This window comes from Gigantopelta aegis, chromosome 1, assembly GCF_016097555.1.
Source record: "Gigantopelta aegis isolate Gae_Host chromosome 1, Gae_host_genome, whole genome shotgun sequence".
Taxonomy (NCBI): domain Eukaryota; kingdom Metazoa; phylum Mollusca; class Gastropoda; order Neomphalida; family Peltospiridae; genus Gigantopelta; species Gigantopelta aegis.
In genome coordinates this window covers 28,422,062-28,447,025 of record NC_054699.1, presented here as the reverse complement: position 1 = coordinate 28,447,025, position 24,964 = coordinate 28,422,062, and the positions used below count along the sequence as shown (strand labels likewise).

Below are 24,964 nucleotides of genomic sequence, written 5' to 3'. Positions count from 1 at the left end.
TTCTGTTAATAATTTCAGTTTTCTTTTCGATGAACCGATCCAAATTATGTGCCAAAATTACCTCTGAAAACTGAAAATCTTTATATTTTGGACTTAATCCTACAGGACATTCAAAATTCACCAGCACCACAAATGCCCCCACCCGCTACCGACCCTGGTCGGGCTGCTGGTGTTCTCTTGTACTTGCCAGCATGGGCGGTCCCTCCTGCTATCCACTCCAAACCCTTTCCTGTCCTGGATGGAGGAGCCAGCATGGGCGGTCCCTCCTGCCATCCACTCCAAACCCTTTCCTGTCCTGGATGGAGGAGCCAGCATGGGCGGTCCCTCCTGCCATCCACTCCAAACCCTTTCCTGTCCTGGATGGAGGAGCCAGCATGGGCGGTCCCTCCTGCCATCCACTCCAAACCCTTTCCTGTCCTGGATGGAGGAGCCAGCATGGGCGGTCCCTCCTGCCATCCACTCCAAACCCTTTCCTGTCCTGGATGGAGGAGCCAGCATGGGCAGACCCATGACAGGCGTGTGCCACACCAGCTTGCTCTGAATGTGCATGTTAATCCCTATGACCTGACCTGATAATTTCAGTTTAAAATAACCCTAACCCTTTTCAAGTTCTTTTTACATCAAACCGAACAGAAATTATTGTGAGAAAAAAAAGAACAAAAGAACATGCTAGCTGCAATATTGTTTAGTTCTGTTATTTTGTTTCATCATCAACTTCTAAGGTGTTCCAAATTTTAACATATGGTGATACTTCTGCTAAAAACCTATAAACCCCAGGCACAAACGCCTGTAGTTCATTCTAAACGTATAAAGCCAAACCATTAAAGGGACTTTTATCAGTTTGCTGCTATTGTAATATGTTTTCAACTGATAATACATAACATTTATGACTGACAAATTGTGACAAATACTCAGTTACTCATGTGACCTTAAAAATGAAGTTTAGATTTTTAAATTCATAAACAACAAATAAATTTGATTTCTCGACTTTACATTCTTATTGTCTATATAAATCTATATTGTCTATATATAGAGGATAATAAGCGAGTTACCAGTTATTATCAAATTTATGTCCTGAATGACAAATGAAAATTATTTCACGAGGGACATAAATTTGATAATAACTGGTATAGAGTTTGTTATTCTATTTATTACCTCAGCTATTGTTTTCTCTAAAAGCGTTTATTTTCGACACACATGAACACACAGTTATAAAAACAATTTAAAAGACTTTATGCACTGTTCTGAGTATTGCTATAATTTTGTAATTTAATCACGTTCATAGATAATTTTCAAAACAAAAGTTCTCTTTATTCTGGTACAAAATCTATAATGAATTGCATTAAAATGACATTTTGTTATACATTTAACACCAAAAACAGAGAGCCATAAATGCAAACTCTTTAAACTACATGACGTCATTTTGTGTTTGCCAAATTGTGATGACATCATATTTAGTACCGACAAGGTCATTGGTTTGTAAGCATCAAATCATCCAATAGTAATATTAGTATTGTTTGTTTGACCAATGCGGAATATTTCCCACTGAGAAAATATGGAAAATATTTTCCCTGTTATGAGTGACCGCTGGGTAATAAAAATCTATATTGTCTGTATAGATCTACAAATTAATATTATGATCATGATTTAACAGAGCCATATATATTACTTATACAAATAAAACAACCTCTTTGTAAGTTTACACACAATTTCAACTCAACAACTATTAATTCCAATACGTGTACACACTGCTCTAATTAAATATAAAACAGATGAAAGGAATGTTGAATGACACCTTAGCACATTGTTTCATCAGTGACTATTAGATATACATGAAGATATTTTATATATAAGTGAGGATTTGTCTCTCAAACATGACACTGTGTGAAAATTATGACTTCTCTTAAATATTATAGCCATAGATTAAACTATGAATGCGGTGTCATTAAACTGACATTTTTTTTCCTTGGCAATCTGCTACTACTGTTCCACAAAATATATACATGTACATCAAATATTAGTTACTGTAGAGTTACATTAAAAAAACGTTTCTTAACTTTACACTTTTAAATCTTCTTTTTTTTGTTGTCTTCAGAACAAAGAACCAAAATTTAAAAAATAAAAAGAATATCAAATGATGGATAAGATACCGAATTACTGACATGATGGACCAATATAGAAACATATGACACACTCTGTACCCCCGTGTCTTATAAAACGTTTTGAATCTCAGACTCAATTATAAGTCTCGAGGCTAAGACTCAAAAAAGGTTTTATAAGCATGGGGCCTGGTATTTAGCTTTCATCTTCCCAACAGCCGTGAGGGAGATTAATGTATTTTAATTACTTACTGGTATTGGACATAATGCATGATTGTATTTTAAATTTAAACACAGAAACTGAATGTTAATTTAGGGCGAAACAAATATTTATGAAGCTGTACACTGAACAGCAGTAAAATGTTCAGTGTCAAAGATAACAAAAAATTAAGTGTTGTTTGATTTAAAACGAAGCTGTTAACTGAACATTCTTTTATATTTTTAGGCTTTAGAAAAAAATATGAATTGATCTATGGATTTCTGTAATATTCACATACATGTAGCTCTTATTGTTCACTGAATTTGTTGCCATACTGCAATAAAAAACGGTCACAAGGGTTAGAAGACTCATTTACAATAGCAGAGCACTGTTTTGAGCATATGGTTCGATTGTACACAGGCAGCAGTTGTACGAGGGAAACCGAACTAGCTCTTGAGACTGAACACCATGGTTAGAAACTGTTCGTATGTGATCTGTATCCACCCGTCCTGATCCGTGTCGTACAGCCGGAACGAGCCTGTTAGAGTCTGAAACACAAAACAGTGAATTAGTGATTTCCCTAGAAATTTGGCAAGGCATGGTAGACCAAACACTTTTGGGGCATTTTCACGGCACTTTTTTTTCCATTAAAAATACACAAAAATTAATTGAAATAAACATTAATGTAATTGCTTTAATAAATGAATGGCAAAAGATATAAAATGCATATTTTATTAATTAATAATACCTTTTTGGGTGTTTTATAAAGGCAATGTTAGAATTAATTGGTGAAAAAGTCTTGTTTAATCTCAGGGCAGCATGGCACTGATTACGGCAACATGGTGCTACACTATTGAGGCATGGTGCTGCACCATGCTAAAACAAGCTAGGGAAAACACTATGAATATACACAAAAAATAATAATACTGCATCGTGTGAATGGCTGTCCCAAAAATATGAAACTGAGGGATGTGATACCAAGATAGAAACAAGCATGCTGTGCTACTGCTAAAACAATGTATCACTATGTCCCATAAAGTTTCCTAAGTTCAGGAGCCAATAACTCTGTCAAAATGGGCCAAGTCAAACTTTATCCCGACCGAAACAAACTGTATGCCGTGTTCAGAAAAAAATAAAAGAAATAAAAGCAAACACAAAGTTACAGGTTAACAAAAACTATTGCCCGAGCTTAACAGTGTCTTCACAGGTGGACTGCAGAATTGAGAATGAGGTTACAGGTAGTCCGTGCAAGGATATCACTACGCATATCTGGCAAGGGAGAGAATTCTGCAGTGTGAAGGTATGACTCAGGCATAAGTGTTGTGCAAGCATAGTAAGTTGAATAAGACTACTAAAATAAAAGTTAAAAATTCAGCTGAATATCTTGAGGAATTATGTGAAGAAAAAAAAAAAAAAAGAGTTGAGAAAGCACTATGTGGGATAGACTGACTGACTGACAAACACACGGACAGGTGGAGATGAAACCTATAGTCCCCTGAGCTCTGCCATGAATGTATAATGGAGAACGAGGGATGGGGTTGGAGTATGGACTGTTCCTGACTCTGTAAACAGACATGTTAATGCCACTGACCTGTAGAACCACACAGCACTGGATAAAATCATCAAAGGCTATTGTTCCTCGACCCTGTCTGTCAAACTTCTTAACGAGGATATCGTAGAATCGGTCAGACAGCCGGTAACCTGAGGAAGTAAATAAATGAACCTAACAATGAATGAGTAAATAAATACACAAATAACGGAATGAATGAATAAATTAAAAAATGGGCGATTTCTTGAAATTTGTGGTGTTAAGAGTGATTTTGTTTCATTCATCATTTTGATTAGTTGAGATGTGCACCACATGTATGTTGTCAGATAAATCAACTGTTAGGAATTTTAATTTTTATGGGGATTTTTTTTAAATAAAAACTAATAATATTTGGATTTATTTAATATGTAACAAACAATGAATTGTTGTCAACGGTACATGAACATTATTTTATGGCAACATCTTCCTTTAAAAAAAAAAAAATTACTGAGAAGTTCCTAACATGCAAAAGACAAGAATACCATTAAAAGCTTTGAAGTAGCTCTGTTATTTTATGTTTTTTAATATGTTTCATTAGTGACTTGTCCCATCCACCGCATTAGCACAACACAAGCTAAACTTCAAACTGATTCCAGCTTGCTTTCCCAACTGTCTACAGACAGATCAAAGTGAGTGATTTGTCGAGTAAGACGAGGTGGTGTTCTAGAATGAATGAAGTGAAGTGATAAAAATAACCGAGGAACTGGTGTCATTTTGTTGATTCCATTTCTATATTTTATACATAGATTATAGCTAAAGTGTTCTAAATGTACATGTAGCTATAAAAGCCACTGTGGGTGAACTTACCGAAAGATGTGAGTGCATTTTTTAATTCATTCTTGTCAATGGACCCGGAGTTATCTCTGTCGTAACTACGGAAACACTGCTGCCAGTCAGTGACGTACTTCCAGAGCGCCGAGAACTCCTGGAAGTTGATCGTTCCTGACTGGTCCCGGTCAAACATTCCTGTCAAGTAGGAACAATATTAATATTAATACTAATGACAGAAATATCACAGGTAAAAAATATATATAATTAAAAACACGTGAAAATTAACACTAACATTAGTTACCGTATATCTTCGCCTATAAGTCGAATTTTTTTCACCCAAAAATTATTTTATAACTTGGGGGGTCGACTTATAAGAGGGTAAAAAAAATTCACCAAAAAATATTACTGTTTTGGGGATTATTTTACAAATTTTATTGTTGAAGTATGCCATGTATTTATACTCAAATATGTTAATTTGACACATTTATTTTTTATAACCTTTTTTTTGGCATTAGAACGGTTTTGGTTATGCGAAAAGGCGTACGATCTCACTCACATGCCAAGACAACAGTCCACTTAGTTAAATTAACAGTCATCACTAATACTAAATGGTGGGAAACATTTTTCAATACCAAGATTTGCCTGCCACAGTAAATCAGTACTGACACGATACTGATACAGACTGGTACTGTATATATGGTATACTGCCCAGCTCTGACAACAGCAAATAACGAAAGCAACCATGGCTCTTGGTAAAATGTGAGCCCTAAAATATCAATCCTCCAAGTTACATCACTGCTCAGACTTGTTTTGTGCACATCAATATGAATATTCATGTCTATTAAGTTATCTTACCAATCATCAATATCAATATTCATATATATTAACTTACCAATCATCGGTATGAATATTCATATATAGACTCTATTAACTTAACAAAAATCAGTATGAATATTAATATCTATTAGCTTACTAATCATCAGTATAAGTATTCATATAGATCTATTAACTTACCAATCATCAGTATGAATATTCATATCTATTAACTTACCAATCATCAGTATGAATATTCATATCTATTAACTTACAATGTACCAATCATCAGTATGCATATTCATATCTATTAACTTACCAAACATCAGTATGCATATTCATATCTATTAATTTACCAATCATCGGTATGAATATTCATATCTATTAACTTACCAATCATCAGTCGAACTGTTTCTGGATTGAATGGAGTCCATGTTCCTTTAAAAATTAAAATGAATAATAACAAATAATTTAAACATTTCTGAATCGTGTACATTTTGTTTTGAAAATCATTCAAATAACAACTGACAGATAAAATATTTAATGTACTATTATTAGCATTAAAGGTTACCAACTGATATTAATCTTATATTAATTAATAAAGGTTATCAAAATGGATGTGCCATAAACATTTCTGTTACAAAATGTTTATTCAACCTGTGTAAACATTAAAATGATAACACTCATTGTAAATACATATGTTATAAATTATATGAGATACATTTGTATGAACTACTTAATACATCTCAAATATAGTCACCACCTTGGTAGATCCATTCAACTGATTGTTTTTTCTCTTGTTCTAACCAGTGCACCACAGCCTGTCAAAGGCTCTGGTATGTGCTTTCCTGTCTGTGGGAAGGTGCATATAAAAGATCCCTTGCTGCATTAAGAAAAATGTAGCGGGTTTCATCTGTTAACTACGAGTCAGAATGACCAAATGTTGACATCCAATAGCCGATGATTAATTAAGCAATGTGCTCTAGTGGTGTCATGCCCTTTTACTATATTATAATAAGTATTAAATTAGCATAGCTAGACTATACACTACTAAAAACACAACACAAACATGCATGCCATAATGAAATTTTGTTTTATATTTTCAGGACATTGAAAATACTACACATCATAGACTTGCTTTTCCATGCTCACACATCTTTGCAAGCTGATCACAACTGCACATACATCAGTGATAGTCCAACTGACAAATACATCTAGAAATTAACTTGTTCGCCAATATTTTCACTTGTCCAAATTATCTTGGCTTGTACTGTAACTCACATACCATATACATGTACGTGATGTATGACCAGGTTTGTTTTGCTATATAGTCTGGATGTTGTTAAACACTCTTTTTCTTACCATTCGACAAGGCTTCTCCAAGTTCATTAGTCGAAATGCTGCCACTGCGATCCTTGTCAATCCTACAGTAACAAAAACTCTTAACTGCAGTAACAAAATTTCATCAAGCAGAACTTTGTACATGATTGCCGAAGTGATCATGTCACCAAATGCTGGATTCTGTCCACTGAAGTCTGAACTCTTGATATCGGTTCATTAAACTGTTCATGCAGGGCAAGAAAGCTTAACCTTTATACACAAATTCAATGCAATGTGGAAAACCAAAATTTGGTATCTAGAATTACCATTGACATACATGTACATTTGTACATGTGAGTTGTATCACTGTGAATGTACAATGAGTATCAACAAGGTTTTTCAGCAACCAATTTACTGAACATCCAGTCCTATGCAATACAGTCAGATACAAGTACATGCATATGAACAGAGAACAAAATTGTACGTAACAATTTCAGAGTGACATATGGAATGTCATGGAATATATTTCAAAAGACACCCCAGGTCATTGTTTAATTTGTAACCATCATATGGATATTTGAATATGTACATCAGTGTTTCTGCCAGAAAGAAATTTTTGGGTATATGGCGCTATGGAACTGAATGCAACCACAGTCAACAGAGGGTATGGGGGGCCTCCCCAAGAAAGACAATGGGTTACGTTTAGGGTTATGGTTAAGAAAATCATACAGTAATGATAATAGTAATTCATTTTGTCAAAAAGTTAACTTAAAAAAATGAAATCTGTCAAAATACATGTATCTGGGTATGGTGCCATACCCGTTTTACCCTCTGGCAGAAACCCTGTACATGTCAAAACCGAAAACCTTTAACAAAAGAACATCCATGTATATGAACAGTAGTGTATAGTCTATGTTACGTTAAGACTTATAATAAGATACATTTGTACCAAAAGGGCTGAGTTAGCAGACAGTGTGTATAAAAATTAAGGTTTCTTTATATATAAAAACATGTATGCATGCTATGCACATTGCATGAAAAGCATGGGAACATACAAACACAAAAGGGAAACAAGCAAGTAATGGTGGACAAAGGTGAACAAATAGCTTAAATCTGGCTTCCATAAAACCTGCAGCAGCTTGCTGACTGACTAATCAATTTATTTTTTGTCTGTCAGTCAGTAATGTGTCACAGATTGCATGAAAACCTATACAAACCTATAATTATATACTAACTACTATATATACTCGCAGAAAGAAGTTCTTGTGCACCAAACAAAATGGTCTCAAACCAACTGCAAATCATCTTACATATATGTACAGTGAAACTCCTCTAAACTGGACACCCTCTATACCAAGTAAAAAAGTCTGGTTTAAGAGGTATCCAGTTTAGAGAGGTTCTCTATGTACAGTACAGATATTTAAAAAGGGGCTGAGAAAAATGTCTAGTTTTGAGGGAATTCCAGTTTTGAGAGGTTTCATTAACAAATTTTTTTTCTTGAAATCAATTTTATTTTACTTTCTGTTAAAAATAATATGTTGTACAATACACAGGAACATTTTCCCGAAAGTATACATTATGTGCAATCATTTGTACATTCAAAACCAGCTGTATATACATTCATGTACATATTATTGTATATTTCTAAGAGGGAACACATAGAATTTTTTTTTTTTTTTGAAGAAGGCATGAAGTATCATGACACTTAAAAAAAGAAGAAAGAGTTAACATAACTGCCCCTCCCCCACACCTGTAAATTTAAAACACATGCACTCTAACAGTTGAATGCATGTACAGTCAAACATCACGATGACATTGATGTGAAATTAGTCAGATTCTGTGCTGCTGTGAATTCAGATTTTGGACCAGAAGCATTTAGTAAATAAACATTATGAGAAGGCATTGAAAAATATCTTGATTTCTTCACTTTTGTAAATCCAGCAGAATCATAAAGTTGAAAACAAAATCCCCAAATGTAATGCTTGTGGATATTATACAAAGTGTTACAGGTCTGTATTTACAGTCACTGGAATTTACAATAATTAAAGGTCATGATCTGAAATATTTTCAAACATTATGATATATGTCATGCCCACGGGGTGGACGAACTAACTACATTTACAAATGTACAGGTAGGTGGTGCATGCCCTCCAATTCAACACAAAACAAAGTTAAAAAAATAAACAAAATATAACAACAACATAATTAAAACCCATTCAAAAGTCATGACATTTAAATATTTAATATGCACATGTATGTACATGTATGTATGTGCAACTTTAACACCTGCTTGGTTACATTTTGTGTTGACACAATTTTAAATATTCCCATGCTCATTAACATTTCACCTTCAAGTGCAAATGACGAAAACAAGGACAGGCACAAGTAATACTTAGTATATATACAGTACAAGCCATATACACATACATGTACATGCATAGTATATACATGCATACATGTATGTAAAACTGTAAACAAAGAGATTGTCAATTTGGTCAAACATCACGATGACATCGATGTGAAATTAGTAAGATTCTGTGCTTCTGTGAATCCAGATTTTGGACCAGAAGCACAAGATTATGAGATATCTAACCCTGTTTAGTATAAAACTGTTTTTAGTTAATAAATTATACCTAAATTATTGGCTTTTCAAATAATATTCTAAATTTCTGAAACTGGCTCTAAGTAAACTCTTCTGCCTGTCCATGCTGGCACTATGCAACATGAAGTCAAAAAAGAAGAAAAAAGGGTAAAATTATAAATGGGGGTTATACTGACGTCATCGGAGACAACTCTTACCATTTGACAAAGCGTCTCCTAACTCCTTGACTGATATCTGTCCACTCCTGTCTCGGTCAACTCTAAAACAATGTGTTAGTTTAAAAATACAGGATCAAACAAAAATTGAAATATTATGTTTTACTATATATATTCGTTAAACAAATGTTAAGTGTTGTATGTATATAAATTAACAGGACCTAATCATAATGTGCATGAGTGCCAAGGTTTAAAATGACCAATACTACTAAATTTTAGTTTTCTTTATTATAACAAATTAACGTCAAGCTGTAATGAAAATGTAACATATGGACGTGCAAGAAAGCACTTGACAATGTGAAAAATAGTTGCAACAACATGAACAGTTATTAACTTCAAATGTCTTCAATACACAATGGTCTGAAAAAAAGATATCAATTAAAACACACACCCACCCCACTCCAGAAATGAATGTATAAAGTAAATATCACAATAAACAACATGAATGTTGAAATGAATCGAATTCGTAATTAGGTAGGTGATCATTAACAGTTACTAGTACGCCAAACTTAAGGAAGCCGTTTTTTTTTTTAAAGTTATGGATGGTACTGACTTTTCAATGGTGAAAAACACAAATGATGTAGACATATTCTGTTAACGGACCAGGAAGTGTTGTTTTAGTTCACTTTGATTTTGTTGATAAATGTGACGCCATTTGATTGTGCGTGCTCGTGAGCTTTAGAAAAAATGTGATGTGCGCAAGTATTGATTACTCTACAGTTTCTAAAAATATACATATTTTATAGTTAAATGGTGTATTTTATAGTTAAAATAATTATGATATATGGATACTTGATTGAATATATTTTAGTTTTTTTAAATCTATTATTGCTCTAGATTATATAGCATTATGTAATTTGGGACAGCAAACTGTAGAAGATTACAGGCAGAGAATAAAAGAAATTGATACGGGTACACAATGGTTTTGTCTTGGTGTAAATAACCAATGGGATTAACACATTTTATATGAAGGTTAGATGATATATATTGTTCGTTAACTAGAGCAGAGACAGAAAAATGCATTATATCTTCTCAGGCATAGACTGCAAATTGAAAAAAACAACAAAAAACCCAACAAACACTAATTGTTAAGTCAACATCATTCTTTTCTATCAGTTAAGTACTACAACTACAAGTCAATCGGCACCTGATATTGGCAATTTTAAGGATAAACAAAAAGGAGCACTTTAGGGGGTGGGACACAGCCTAGTGGTACAGGATCAATTCCTATCGGTGGGCCCATTGGGTTATTTCCTGTTCTAGCCAGTGCTCCACAACTGGTTTAAAAAAAGGCCGTGGTATGTACTATCCTGTCTGTGGGATGGTGCATATTTAAGATCCCTTGCTGCTAATCAGAAAGAGTAGAACATGAAGTTGTGACAGCAGGCTTCCTCTTTCATATCTGTGTGGTCCTTAACCATATAACTGTAAATAAAATGTGATGAGTGCATCGTTAAATAAAACATTTCCTTCCTTAATTACGTAAAATTAATGGTTTTAAGGGTTTGATACTTAAAGGGACAGACCCTAGTTTCAACCCATGAAAATTAAAACTAAGTTTAGTTAATCTACAAACCTTAACACATCTGGATAAAGTTACAATTGAGGGAAACCCGAGTCTGTGATTTTGAAATGGTGAAATACCCTCTAAAAATAGACTAAAACTCGACTCCATAACTGTTACTTCTCAGACGCACAAGGCATTTTAAATGCATTTTGTGATATTAAAAACACCAGGATGATCAAAAACACTTCGAAAGTACGGAAATTGATAATCTAAATCATAAATTCTAAGTAAAGTTTGATTTCAGTTATCACAAACGGCTATAATAGATAAAAATATGCCTTAGTGTTTAAAAACTAGGGTATGTCCCTTTAATTCTTTAAACTTTATTTTTGATGAAAATGCTTCTGAATTGTGAAGAAAAACCGTACAAAAGAATTATAAGTAGTCAACAACTAATCTGATGTTGATTGCGCGAACCGTACACAAGAAAGCAAACCGCACGGAATTTCAAGCATAACCATAATTTTAAGGCATAAAATCATAACGGAATCAGGGGCACTGACGATAAGTATCGTGAGTGTAATTACCTTTGAAAAACTGACATTAACCAATTCTGATCCGGCTGCTGGGGAGGAGGAGCGGGTCCCCGGTACTGTTGCTGCTGCTGTTGTTGGTAAGGATTGTACGCCATATTCAAGTCTGACTAATGAGATTGTGAAACAAAAATGTATTTCCTGAACCATAAGCTTCCGGAAATAACTCAGGTGATACTTCCGGTTCGTAACAGCAGGACCACAGACAATACATTTTAAGTTAGTATTAATTAATTATTATTGAGTAAAATGTTAAAATAGTTAATGAAATAATATTTATTTTAATTCATTACATGAATACAATATAATATTAAATTATTTAGGAGATCGTTCGAGTAAAGAGCAGTGCTCCGAATGTGTGGAGGAAATTACGGCCAACTCGTGGATTGTTTGTGTGGTCAGAAGAACTTCTTTGCTTGATGGACTTGGGATGAAACTAAAGTAAAGTTAATGAAAACAACTTATTCTGTTTAACTCCTTAAATAATAATCTTGAGTATACTAATATGCTTCAGGTCCAAAGAAGCAAATAAATAATTTAAATTCCACCCTCCACCATAGGAAATGCTAGTTGGTCCCCCCCCCCCCCCCCCCCCCCCCCGGTGGGGTGTGGTTATGTGGGGGATGTCTATTACAGTAGGATGTAAATGCTGCTCTGGTAGATCACTTGTATGAGGGGTGATCGGTTGCAGATCCTTGATGGATTAGTTTTTTTTATCCATTTAATCCAGTGCCCTCTGGTAGATCAAAGGTGGTATGTGCTGTCCTGTACATATAAAATATCCCTCCCTGTTTTATTTGGTATAAATAGCGTGTGGTGACAGTAGGTTTGTTATAACTGTCTTGACCAATTTTTAAAATAACCATGTGCTAGTCATGATGCAAAAAAAAAAAATGTAGCCACAGATTAAAACAGAAGATGATCGAAGTACAGGTTAAAATGAACTGAAGTGTTAAATAGTGAATAATTGTGGTCTGAAGAATTATAATTTAGATGTTCCAAGGACACGTAGATTACAATTACATGTATAAATTTCTAACTGTAAGGTAAAGACATCCATGGATGACAAATGACGCAATTTAATGTATGTACAGACACAATCAACTGTGGATATATACATGTAACCATGACAGTGAATACCTGATGTTATCACCACTCTTATGTGAACATTAAAATTGTAGTTAAAACATTTCATTTTCTTTCAGGTTCATACCACTGTGACTTTGGATTTTGATTTTTTGACCCCTGATCTATCCCACATGATGCTGGATTAATGATTAGAAACGTGTACGAATGTTATATTAAAATTACAGTTAAAACATCTAATTTTTTTCCAGGTTGCTATGGATGTTGATTTTTCGACCCCTGATCTATCCCACCTGACGCTGGATGATTACAAACAGGTGTACAAATGTTACAGTAAAATTACAGTTAAAATATCTAATTTTTTCCCAGGTCACTATGGATGTTGATTTTTCGACCCCTGATCTATCGCACCTGATGCTGGATGATTACAAATTGGTGTACGAATGTTACATTAAAATTAGTTAAAATATTAAATTTTTTCCCAGGTCACTATGGATGTTGATTTTTCAACCCCTGATCTATCCCACCTGATGCTGGATGATTACAAATTGGTGTACGAATGTTACATTAAAATTAGTTAAAATATCTAATTTTTTCCCAGGTCACTATGGATGTTGATTTTTCAACCCCTGATCTATCCCACCTGATGCTGGATGATTACAAATTGGTGTACGAATGTTACATTAAAATTAGTTAAAATATTAAAATTTTTTCCCAGGTCACTATGGATGTTGATTTTTCAACCCCTGATCTATCCCACCTGACGCTGGATGACTATAAATACATGTATGAATGTTACATTAAAATTAGTTAAAATATCTAATTTTTTCCCAGGTTGCTATGGATGTTGATTTTTCAACCCCTGATCTATCCCACCTGACGCTGGATGACTATAAATACGTGTATGAATGTTACATTAAAATTAGTTAAAATATCTAATTTTTTCCCCTATGGATGTTGATTTTTCAACCCCTGATCTATCCCACCTGACGCTGGATGACTATAAATACGTGTATGAATGTTACATTAAAATTAGTTAAAATATCTAATTTTTTCCCAGGTTGCTATGGATGTTGATTTTTCAACCCCTGATCTATCCCACCTGACGCTGGATGACTATAAATACGTGTATGAATGTTACATTAAAATTAGTTAAAATATCTAATTTTTAAATACCCAGGTTGCTATGGATGTTGATTTTTCAACCCCTGATCTATCCCACCTGACGCTGGATGACTATAAATACGTGTATGAATGTTACATTAAAATTAGTTAAAATATCTAATTTTTTCCCCAGGTTGCTATGGATGTTGATTTTTCAACCCCTGATCTATCCCACCTGACGCTGGATGACTATAAATACGTGTATGAATGTTACATTAAAATTAGTTAAAATATCTAATTTTTTCCCAGGTTGCTATGGATGTTGATTTTTCAACCCCTGATCTATCCCACCTGACGCTGGATGACTATAAATACGTGTATGAATGTTACATTAAAATTAGTTAAAATATCTAATTTTTTCCCAGGTTGCTATGGATGTTGATTTTTCAACCCCTGATCTATCCCACCTGACGCTGGATGACTATAAATACGTGTATGAATGTTACATTAAAATTAGTTAAAATATCTAATTTTTTCCCAGGTTGCTATGGATGTTGATTTTTCAACCCCTGATCTATCCCACCTGACGCTGGATGACTATAAACACGTGTATGAACCTGCTGAGGATTCCTTTCTTCTGCTGGATGCTCTGGAGTCGGAACACACACTTCTTAAACAGATGAGGTGATTACGAAAAATTACAGAGCTCTTTTCAATTCCCTGAAAGAAAGAAATGTTTTATTTAATGACGCACTCAACACATTTTATTTATGGTTATGTGGTGTCAGACATATGGTTAAGGACCACACAAATATTGAGAGAGGAAACCCACTGTCATCACTTCATGGGCTACTCTTTTCGATTAGCAGCAAGGGATCTTTTATATGCACCATCCCACAGACAGGATAACACATACCACAGCCTTTGATACGCTAGTCGTGGTGCACTGGCTGGAGCGAGAAATAGCCCAATGGGACCACCAATGGGGATCGATCCCAGACCGACCGCGCATCAAGTGAATGCTTTACCACTGGGGATGTACGTCCCTCCCCCAATTCCTTGAATTACAGGGGACAATATTTCAAAATCTTATGTAACCGGAAGTCTGTTCATGTGAGTTTTACTTGGGTAACCGTTATGTGAACATAGTTCTCGTAACAGTTGAGTTAGACCTACCTGATCCTAAAACACTGTGCTACATTGGTGGTTCCAAAACATAAAATGACTTTCTCTTTCATTACTGATATATGGTACTTTTAATTTTAGAATGTAATTGTTCACCGCGTAACCAATTGGTGGTTCTCATGATTTTAAAGTTGCATAACCGGCACACAAACAGAACAACGGTTCTTGTTAAATATTGTGCCCTTAATTACTTAAAATGTATAGCAGTAAATCTATTAATTTTGTTAATTGTCATATTTAGTTCATACAATTATTTTAAACTGAATTTTTTTTTTCAGGCATGTGTGCAGGGAGTTGGGGTTTGGGGGTTGAAATCCCCCTTCGCCCTGCTTCAGACAAATTTTCTTTTTTTAAAATTATTTTCCAGGGAACCATTACCTGACACACTCAAAAAACATCGCTCACCTGTCTAATCCCCCCACCCTGTATAATTTCCTACACATGCACCTGGTATTTCTACAATGTGTTCTCTACAAATATTGTCTTACATTTACAAGAAGTTAAGTTAAAACTTATAACGATGAAGACGAAATCTACTGTATTCGACATGACAATAAAGTCAACCAGAAGTACAATCCATAGTTGGGTTTTCAGTCGTTTATCCTGCAACTACTGTTTCTATTGACAGAATATGATGACGGATAAAGCAAAGTCCAAGTAATCCAAGTAATCGTACAATGTGGCTGAAATAACAGAAATAATAGCTTTTCCCCTTAATTTTTATGGTCTTCAGGATAAAGATAATAACTAGTTAATGATGTCGGATATCTGCTTTATCCTGTTAAGGCCAAATGGGAAATTCCACTCGACTGAGCTTCGCGGAATTTCCCAATCTTACCTTCACAGGATAAAGTAGAAATCCGATGTCATTAGCTAGTTATTTTCTATTTATGTGTTGGATATCTGTCTTATCCAGAAAGCTTCAGCTGGTACAGCCAAGACACAAATGAACAAATGTCCATCTTTAATCAGTAACCCACACCCACTCCTGTTATTGTCTAATAATCACTGATGTGATCCTACCTACGAGACACACAAGTTGCATGTATGTAACAAAGTCTCTAATTACAACAGCTAAACAAACCAATACATTGATGATAAACAAGCGACTCCAGGAACCTCAGTTGTTGGTTCCAACTAACGTTTCAGTTTTCTTGGGTAACATGGGGCATGACGTACATGTATGTAGCTCACTTGATGTGCGGTGGGTCTGGGATCGATCCCCATCAGTGGGTCCATTAGGCTATTTTTCGTTCCAACCAGTGCACCATGACTGGTATATCAACGGTTGAGGGTAGTGCTATCCTGTCTGTGGGATCATGTGTATGAAAGTTCTCTTACTACTATAGAAAAAAATGTAGTAGGCTTCCTCTCTAAGAGTATATGCCCAGGCTACCAAATGTTTGACATACAATAGCTGGTGATTAATAAATCAATGTGCCCTAGTGGTGTCATTAAACAAAACAAACTTTAACTTTGAATAGATGGTACACCGACACCATTCAACACAATCAGGTATAAAATTAATACGTTTTATTTCTTTGACCTTCTGTTTTTATTAAGATATATTTTTTTATCAAGAATTAAGAATGTTTTTCTATCTTTATGGTTTGTTTACGTTTTTTTTTATTTTCAGACCGTCTGTTTGTTTGGAAGTAGGCTGTGGTTCTGGTGTGTGTATATCGTTTCTGGCCCAGATTATTGGACCTTCATCCTTTTACATGTAAGCTTCAGTTACCAAAGAAATTAGCAAATTAATGTGTATCTGTAGATTGTTTGTGGTAAAGCATTCACTTGATGCGTGGTCGGTCTAGGATCGATCCCCAGGGGGCTATTTCTCGTTCCGGCCAGTGCTCCACAACTGATACATGTACTAGTATGCATAATTGTAAATTATGTTCTGTGTCTTTTTTTAGCCCCAAAAGTCATCACAGTCTTGCATTAAATGTTTTAAAATAATACATGTAGATGTGTTTGTGTGTTGTAGGTGTACAGATATAAATCCTTCTGCTGTCAGTGTTGCCATAGAAACTGCAAAGAAAAATGGAGTTTGTGTCCAGCCAGTCATCAGTGATCTTGTGGGTTACTATGGTTACCATTTCTCTTTTTGTACTTTTGAATGAACATAATTATTCCACTACATGCTTACTTAGATTCACATTTTATTTTGTATTTAAAACACCATTGGTAAAATTAATCAGGAATTTCTTTTTTTTATTTGAAATACAATGGTATTTAAAACGCCATTGGTAAAATTAACCAGGAATTTGTTTTTTTTATTTGAAATACAATGGTATTTAAAACACCATTGGAAAAATTAATAAGGAATTTGTTTTTTATTTGTAATACAATGGTATTTAAAACACCATTGGTAAAATTAATCAGGAATTAGTTTTTTATTTGAAATACAATGGTATTTAAAACACCATGGGTAAAATTAATCTGGAATTAGTTTTTTATTTGAAATACAATGGTATTTAAAACACCATTGGTAAAATTAACCAGGAATTTTTTATTTTTATTTTAAATACAATGGTATTTAAAACACCATTGGAAAAATTAATCAGGAATTTGTTTTTTATTTGTAATACAATGGTATTTAAAACACCATTGGTTAAATTAATCAGGAATTAGTTTTTTATTTGAAATACAATGGTATTTAAAACACCACTGGTACAATTAATCAGGAATTAGTTTTTTTATCTGAAATACAATGGTATTGTTTCACTCAAGCCAAAATTTACAAGACTATGTGTACATGTATTTAAATTTCAGTTTAATATTGGCCAAAGTTTTCCTCAATTTGTATCTTGTTGTATACCTAATATTATTTAGGCCATAGTTTACTAAAATTGTATTTTGTTTTGTATTTTAAATATAAATCGGCAAAAACAGAAAAATTCATATCTCATCTCACTTTATTTGTTTATCAGTTCCCCCTGCCATTTTCCACTATATGATCAGGGCCCTGTTTTATGAACCGATCTTAGCGCTAAGATCACCTTAAAGGGACATTCCCGAGTTTGCTGCAATTTTTAAGATGTTATCAACTAACAGGACTTTTTAGCGATTGTAATTTCATATCAAATATATTTTTCTGCGTAAAATATTAGGGGCTGTATATTAAATGTGTTTATTTGTACTAGGTTAAATTTTATTTTATGTCGTAAAATATTTTGTTTTCGTACATACAAAATTTGTGCTTCTTACAAATATTAAGATGACCAGGAACACATTGAATATACAGACACTGATAGATATTCTAAACAAGAAAATATATTTAATATTAAAGTTTAATCGTAGAAATATTTCATCAGTCGAAAATATCTTACAATGCAGCAAACTCAGGAATGTCCCTTTAAATGTATAATGTAGCTATGTACATAAGGTGATGTTAGCACTAAGATCACTTCATAAAACAGGCCCCAGATGATATGTATATTATATACAGTAAACATAAGGTGATGTTAGCACTAAGACTGCTTCATAAAACAGGCCCCAGATGATATGTATATTATATACAGTAAACATAAGGTGATGTTAGCACTAAGATCGCTTCATAAAACAGGCCCCAGATGATATGTATATTATATACAGTAAACATAAGGTGATGTTAGCACTAAGACTGCTTCATAAAACAGGCCCCAGATGATATGTATATTATATACAGTAAACATAAGGTGATGTTAGCACTAAGATCGCTTCATAAAACAGGCCCCAGATGATATGTATATTATATACAGTAAACATAAGGTGATGTTAGCACTAAGATCGCTTCATAAAACAGGCTCCAGATGATATGTATATTATATACAGTAAAGTACACTTATAACAAACTGATCGCAAAGTCCTCTTTTTATCTCCCTATAAATTAATAACCAACTTGTGCAATGTGTACAACAAATATAACAAACTATTATGATCCCTTCCAGTTCGTTATGAGTACTTTACTGTACATCTATTATGTGCCAAAGTTCAAAGTAAAAAGTAAAGGTTTTATTTAACGACGCCACTAGAGCACATTGATTTTTTATCTTATCGGCTATTGGACATCAAACATATGGTCATTCTGACACTGATTTTTTAGAGGAAACCCGCTGTCGCCACATAGGCTACTCTTTTACAACAGGCAGCAAGGGATCTTTTATTTGCACTTCCCACAGGCAGGATATCACAAACCATGGCCTTTGTTGAACCAGTTATGGATCACTGGTCGGTGCAAGTGATTTACACCTACCCATTGAGCCTTGCTGAGCACTCACTCAGGGTTTGAAGTCGGTATCTGGATTAAAAATCCCATGCCTTGACTGGGATCCAAACCCAGTACCTACCAGCCTGTAGACCGATGGCCTAATCACGATGCAGTAAAGTTCAAAGAGTAAAACTGACAATTTAATTTTTCATTTGATTGATAAAACCCCCCCAACCCTAAATAAAAAACAAATTTGGCGTTTCCTTCATGTATTTGTCTCGTTATTTGACCTTTGTTTTCACTGTGGCTGGTTCCTTTCAGGTTGGAGGTTTGGAGACCAGACTTAAAGGGTGTGTGGACATCTTGATTTTCAACCCTCCGTACGTTGTCACACCAAGTAACGAGGTGATACTTCCTGCATATTTTTTCTCATTCCAACCAGTGCGCCACAACTGGTAAATTTGTTTTGTTTAATGACACAACTAGAGCACACTGATTTATTAATCATCGGCAATTGGATGTCAAACATATGGTCATTTTGACACAGTCGTAGAGAGGAAACCTGCTACATTTTTTTCATTAGTAGCAAGGAATCTTTTATATGCTCTACGCTACAGACAGGATAGCACATACCACAGCCTTTGATATACCAATTGTGGTGCACTGGCTGGACGAGAAATAGCCCGATAGGCTGTGGTATGTGCTTTCCTGTCTGTGGGAAAGTGCATAAAAAAAGATTCCTTGCTGCATTGGAAAAACGGGTTTCTTCTGTTAACTACAAGTCATGACCAAATGATTGACATCCAATAGCCGATGATTAATTAATTAATGTTCTAGTGGTGTTGTTAAACTAAACAAAAAAATAAATTTCCTGCATATTTTACTTTTTATATTGAACATACTAACTTTTAGCCTCGTGTACATGTTGTTTCACCTAGTTGTCAAGTAGTATCTCTTGCATCTATTTTTATTACTCATGTACACTGACGTAGCTAGGATTTTATGTTGGGGGTTGGGGGTTGGGTGGGGGGGCATCCCACACTATGTATGTATAATTTTATAAAATGTAATACAGTAAAAACAAAACAAAAGTGGTTTGGTGGTGCATGGGTCCGACTCCCCTCCCGTCTGCCCCCCCTCGCTACGCCGGTCCACCTGGTAAATATCCGAGTGTTGTAAATATTTTGTACGCACCACCAGGTCATTTTTGTTAAAGACGCCTTCCTTTCCTTAATTAAGAATACTAGTCTAAGAATTCATGATCATTTTGTGAAAGAACTGTTAGTGGTGTATAAGTTTAAACAGCAAATAAATTAAAGTAAAAATAAATTAGGTATTTTCCAACCAATCTAGAGTTTATGTTTCAGCTAGGAAGTTATGGTATCAAAGCATCATAAATAAATAAATAAAAATGAATGAACATGTATTTGGCAAACAATTCAGTTTTTCTTTTCTTTCAAGCAGGGTGTCAGAGTATTGAAGCATCTGATCATAAATATATGAATACGTATAATGAACTCTAATGAAAACACACTACCCAATTTTCAATTATTTCTATCACAATATTCGAGGTTGCTATAAAATGCACAATAACCCTAAATCTTTGTATAAAACTTTTGGGTTATTTATTGCCTACCAGAATACATCCAGTTGTACAAAATCAGTTATATGCATCATTATTAGTCTCATACCGGTCCCACCGGAGGGGACTGTAGGTTTCATATCAGTCCGTCCATCTGTCCCACATGTTTTCCGGACTTTTGTCTATAGCTTTATTATATACTGTTACAGATCAAATTTGACTTTCAAGGCAATTTACCCATTTTTGACAGTTATGGCCCTTAAAGCCGCACACCCTAGTTCCATCCAGCGAAAATAAATTATAATTTGGTTAATCTACAAACCTGTAACACACTTAGATCACTGTTTTATCAAATGGAGTGAAAAAGCAGGTTTTATATCGATAAATACCATGGGAATCCCCATGTCCCAATTGCTTGAAATAATTTTGAAAGTTTGTATTCTAATGTCACCGGTAGATGTCGCTCGAAGCACAACAATGCCTACGTCACAACAAATTTCACAGACTTGGGGTGCGTTCTTTTCACCTCTCCTGGACATGTTCCAACTGTTCTGTCCTGGTTGTATCCCCTCTCCAGATATCATAGGACTTAACAAAATTATTGGTTTTAAGGGTATGTAACGTTTTGTATTGAGATACTTACTTGTCTGAACTTTATTGTTACTGAAAATGTTCACGAACTATTAAGAAAAATCTCACAAATGAACAGCAACAAATTGGATGTTGATTGCGCGAACTGTGCACGAGAAAACAAAGCAAACCAAAATGATAACGGTCACGTGGTATACCAACGTCTGTGACATTGAAATGGAAATATCCCGTCTAAAAATAGATTAGACCTTGTCTGCTCAACGTTTTTTTCTCAAACGTGCGTCTGTTTTTCAGAAATATGAAAAATGCATTTTGTGGTATTACAAACACCAGGATTACCAGGATTACCCAAAAACACTTCAGGTGAATGGAAATGTATATTCTAAATAATAAACGGGAAGTAAAGTTCAATTTTATTTTATTTTATTCTCAAATCCTTTTCATAATTACAAATCTGACATTTGTAGTAGAGTTCAGTGTATTATCCAATCAGTCCACTGTTTTATCTTTCAGGTAGGAAGTCAGGGGATTGAAGCATCATGGGCCGGTGGTGACAGAGGGAGAGAAGTTGTGGACAGATTGTTTCCTCTTGTAGCAGACTTGTTATCTCCCCATGGTGTCTTCTACCTAGTCATCATCAAAGAAAATGATCCAGGTGAAGCCCTGTTCTCTTGTTATTACGTTCACTCTCAATCAGGGGGAAGGGTGGATGTAGCTCAGATGTTGCAGGATCGAATCCTCTCAATGGACTTGTTCCCAACAACTGGTACGTATTATCCCCTGGCCATGCCATGCCAGAGATCGGGTGTGGGATGGACGTGCCTGAACCTTTCTTGGATATAGGTGCATTAATACAGTTAAAAGAAAGAAAAAACGGCTACATCAAAGGCCATGGTATGTACTATCCTGTCTGAATCCACTACTGTTAGGTGTAGTTCAACAAAAATACATTCTCTTTTCTCTTCAATAATTAGTAATATATATATATATATCTAAATCTATTGAAGAATTCCAGTTGTATAACCAACAATGTTTTTTATTTAGGTACTTTTTTTTCTTTATTTAATGTCATGGTTGCACACATTATAACTTCACAATAAATAACATGATAAACAATATCAATAAAATAAATACACAGGCTGTAAATACAAATTCATTTCAATAAGAATAGTAATACACAGTAACTGTTGTTACAATTAATATGGACTTCATCACTGATCATCACATTGAGCTTTACATGCAGTGAATTATGTTTGGCTGTGGAACAGTCCGTTAGTGGAAAGGGTTTATGAGGATATAGCAAGACAAGTAATTACTGTCCAGTTTATAATTCATTGGAAAATAATCTTGACGTAACTGGGCCTATGGTTATAAAACATTTAAAGTTCAGACTTCATTAAACTCAGAAGTTCTGCATGCAGCTTGTGTGGTGTTGCCATGACATCAAAGTCTTTAGACTTTCCAGGAACACACCTCCAGACTTTAAAAAGTTCTATATGAACAGATAAAAGTCTGTTTTGTGACATAACTGGGCCTATGGTTATAAAACATTTAACATTCAGACTTCCTTAAACTTAAGTTCTGCATGCAGCTTGTGTGGCGTTGCCATGACATCACAGTCTTCAGACTTTCGACAAACACATGTCCAGACTTTAAAAGGTCTATATGAACAGATAAAAGTTTGTTTTGTTTAATGACACCACTAGAGCACATTGATTTATTAATCATCGGCTGTTGGATGTCAAACATATGGTGATTTTGACACAGTCATAGAGAGGAAACCTACATTTGTTATTAGTAGCAAGGATTTTTTATATACACAGACAGGATAGCACATACTACAGCCTTTGATATATCAGTCGTGGTGCACTGGCTGGCTACATGAACAGAGGTCTGGTATACAATGGCACAGAATCAAACCATTAGGTGTGCCTTCCTAAATAGTATCAAACCATTACCACAGACCAAGCTTGTCACATATCTTCATATAAAAATATACCATGTTAATTGTTTTTAATGTTTTTTTTGTGGGTTTTTTCAGATGATATCCGAAGTATTATGGAGAAACAGGGGTTAAACATGCAGGTTGTGAAGTCACGAAGATCAGGACCAGAGTTCCTCTCTGTTCTCAAATTCACAAGAGTTACGTGACCATTGTAACAGCCGACTTTGCTGGAAATGATTATTTCTTTGAACTGGTCTATGTATCAGTTGAACTGGTCTATGTATCAGTTGAACTGGTCTATGTATCAGTTGAACTGGTCTATGTAACAAGTGGCAAGTTCAAGATGTGACCCTTGAGTTCATCTAACACGAGCCATGTGACCATTACGATTATGGTACGGATGATCACACAACGGTGCACCATGTTATACCTTACAGAATATTGTGTGATCAAGTTGTGAACATAAAGCTACCCTCACAATTATGTTAAAACACTGAACATTAGCCTTTATTGTGATTGGTGGTAGCCCTTAAACAAAAGGTATGTAAACTCACAGAAAGAATCATAGTACTTCCTTCCTGCTTAAAAGATTTAATGGAGAAATGAGAAAGACATTGGACAAAACATTGGAAGATTTTGAAAAGTATGGGGTTATTGTGAACATTTCATCACAAAACTACATACATTGTAGGATAAGAACAGTTTTTTAATATAGATAAAATTAGGATTTTGAAAAGTATGGGGTTATTGTGAACATTTCATCACAAAACTACATACATTGTAGGATAAGAACAGTTTTTTAATATAGATAAAAATAGGATTTGGAAAAGTCATATTTTCATTTGTAAATGTTTTTAAATTTGAGCAATACTTTGTGTTTCCTTGTTATAATTCCTTTTTCTGTAGTTAAACACATGATTAAACACATAAATATTGACAAAACATTAACAAGAATGACTTATGTTTTGCAAATCAGTTCTCTACATCCAGATCACATTCATACCAGGAATCAATAAACATGTAAAAAAAGAAAAATATTCAAATAATACAGGGACTATATTGCACTAGACTGTTTCCTAAATATACTGATTCAACAGATGATATGAAATATCTAATTTCACAGTCTAACAGACTGGTTGAAGTTATGTGTAACATAATGTAACCTACATTCAGCCGGTTTTCACTAAACGTTTGCCAACTGGTTTATCTGGTTCCCGAAGTGATCAACTGGGTTTATGTGCAACATAAAAAACGGCTGGCTAAACTTTCTCCAATTTCAATAAAAAAACAGCTGACTTTCACTTTAGTTCCAGTTCCTGTACCAGTTACATGCAATGTGTAAAACATGTTCTATAATACTCTGAGGTCTCACAAATCCCAAGAATTTAAAATTGTTTCTTTCAAGTCGATTTCAAATCTTTTTCTCCAGATCATCCCTTAACATCTTCTAACTTGGGGAAAAAACCCTGTTTTATTTACAAGAACCAATGTTTCAAGGTTTTTTTTTCCCCCATATCATCCTTTGAAAGAAATCTTCTAACTCGGTAAAAAAAATTATTTACAAGAACCAAT

The 24,964-nt window shown here is 34.5% G+C and overlaps 2 protein-coding genes across 4 annotated transcripts; one reads left to right on the top strand and one right to left on the bottom strand.

Moving 5' to 3' along the window:
- Window positions 1-1,379: 1,379 nt before the first annotated feature.
- LOC121373351 (programmed cell death protein 6-like) lies at window positions 1,380-11,860 on the bottom strand. 2 transcript variants are annotated; one of them, XM_041499941.1, is made up of 6 exons: window positions 11,702-11,860; window positions 9,590-9,651; window positions 5,864-5,908; window positions 4,694-4,852; window positions 3,890-3,999; window positions 1,380-2,846 (listed from the first exon to the last, which is right to left on the bottom strand). In XM_041499941.1, exons 1-6 carry the CDS (start codon window positions 11,803-11,805, stop codon window positions 2,745-2,747), a joined length of 582 nt encoding a protein of 193 aa, XP_041355875.1. In that variant the 5' UTR covers window positions 11,806-11,860; the 3' UTR covers window positions 1,380-2,744. The 2 variants fall into 2 exon arrangements, with proteins under 2 accessions (XP_041355875.1, XP_041355884.1); XM_041499950.1 differs by lacking the exon at window positions 9,590-9,651 and adding an exon at window positions 6,833-6,894.
- Window positions 11,861-12,071: 211 nt separating this feature from the next.
- LOC121373333 (methyltransferase N6AMT1-like) lies at window positions 12,072-24,961 on the top strand. Of its 2 annotated transcripts, XM_041499909.1 has the most exons (7): window positions 12,072-12,148; window positions 14,439-14,581; window positions 16,719-16,805; window positions 17,070-17,160; window positions 19,596-19,679; window positions 21,961-22,102; window positions 23,489-24,961. In XM_041499909.1, the coding sequence occupies exons 2-7, from the start codon at window positions 14,445-14,447 to the stop codon at window positions 23,596-23,598; spliced, it is 651 nt and encodes a 216-aa protein (XP_041355843.1). In that variant the 5' UTR covers window positions 12,072-12,148; window positions 14,439-14,444; the 3' UTR covers window positions 23,599-24,961. The 2 variants fall into 2 exon arrangements, with proteins under 2 accessions (XP_041355843.1, XP_041355853.1); XM_041499919.1 differs by lacking the exon at window positions 16,719-16,805 and having other exon boundaries at window positions 23,489-23,624.
- Window positions 24,962-24,964: the final 3 nt, after the last annotated feature.

Coding starts and splice junctions, on each gene's coding strand:
- LOC121373333 (XM_041499909.1), top strand. CDS start 14,445: ATGGATGTTGATTTTTCAACCCCTGATCTATCCCACCTGACGCTGGAT. Junction 14,582..16,718: donor ACACTTCTTAAACAGATGAG/GTGATTACGAAA, acceptor TTTTATTTTCAG/ACCGTCTGTTTGTTTGGAAG. Junction 17,161..19,595: donor AGCCAGTCATCAGTGATCTT/GTGGGTTACTAT, acceptor GGTTCCTTTCAG/GTTGGAGGTTTGGAGACCAG.
- LOC121373351 (XM_041499941.1), bottom strand. CDS start 11,805: ATGGCGTACAATCCTTACCAACAACAGCAGCAGCAACAGTACCGGGGA. Junction 9,652..11,701: donor TTAATGTCAGTTTTTCAAAG/GTAATTACACTC, acceptor ACATTGTTTTAG/AGTTGACCGAGACAGGAGTG. Junction 4,853..5,863: donor AACAGTTCGACTGATGATTG/GTAAGTTAATAG, acceptor CCTACTTGACAG/GAATGTTTGACCGGGACCAG.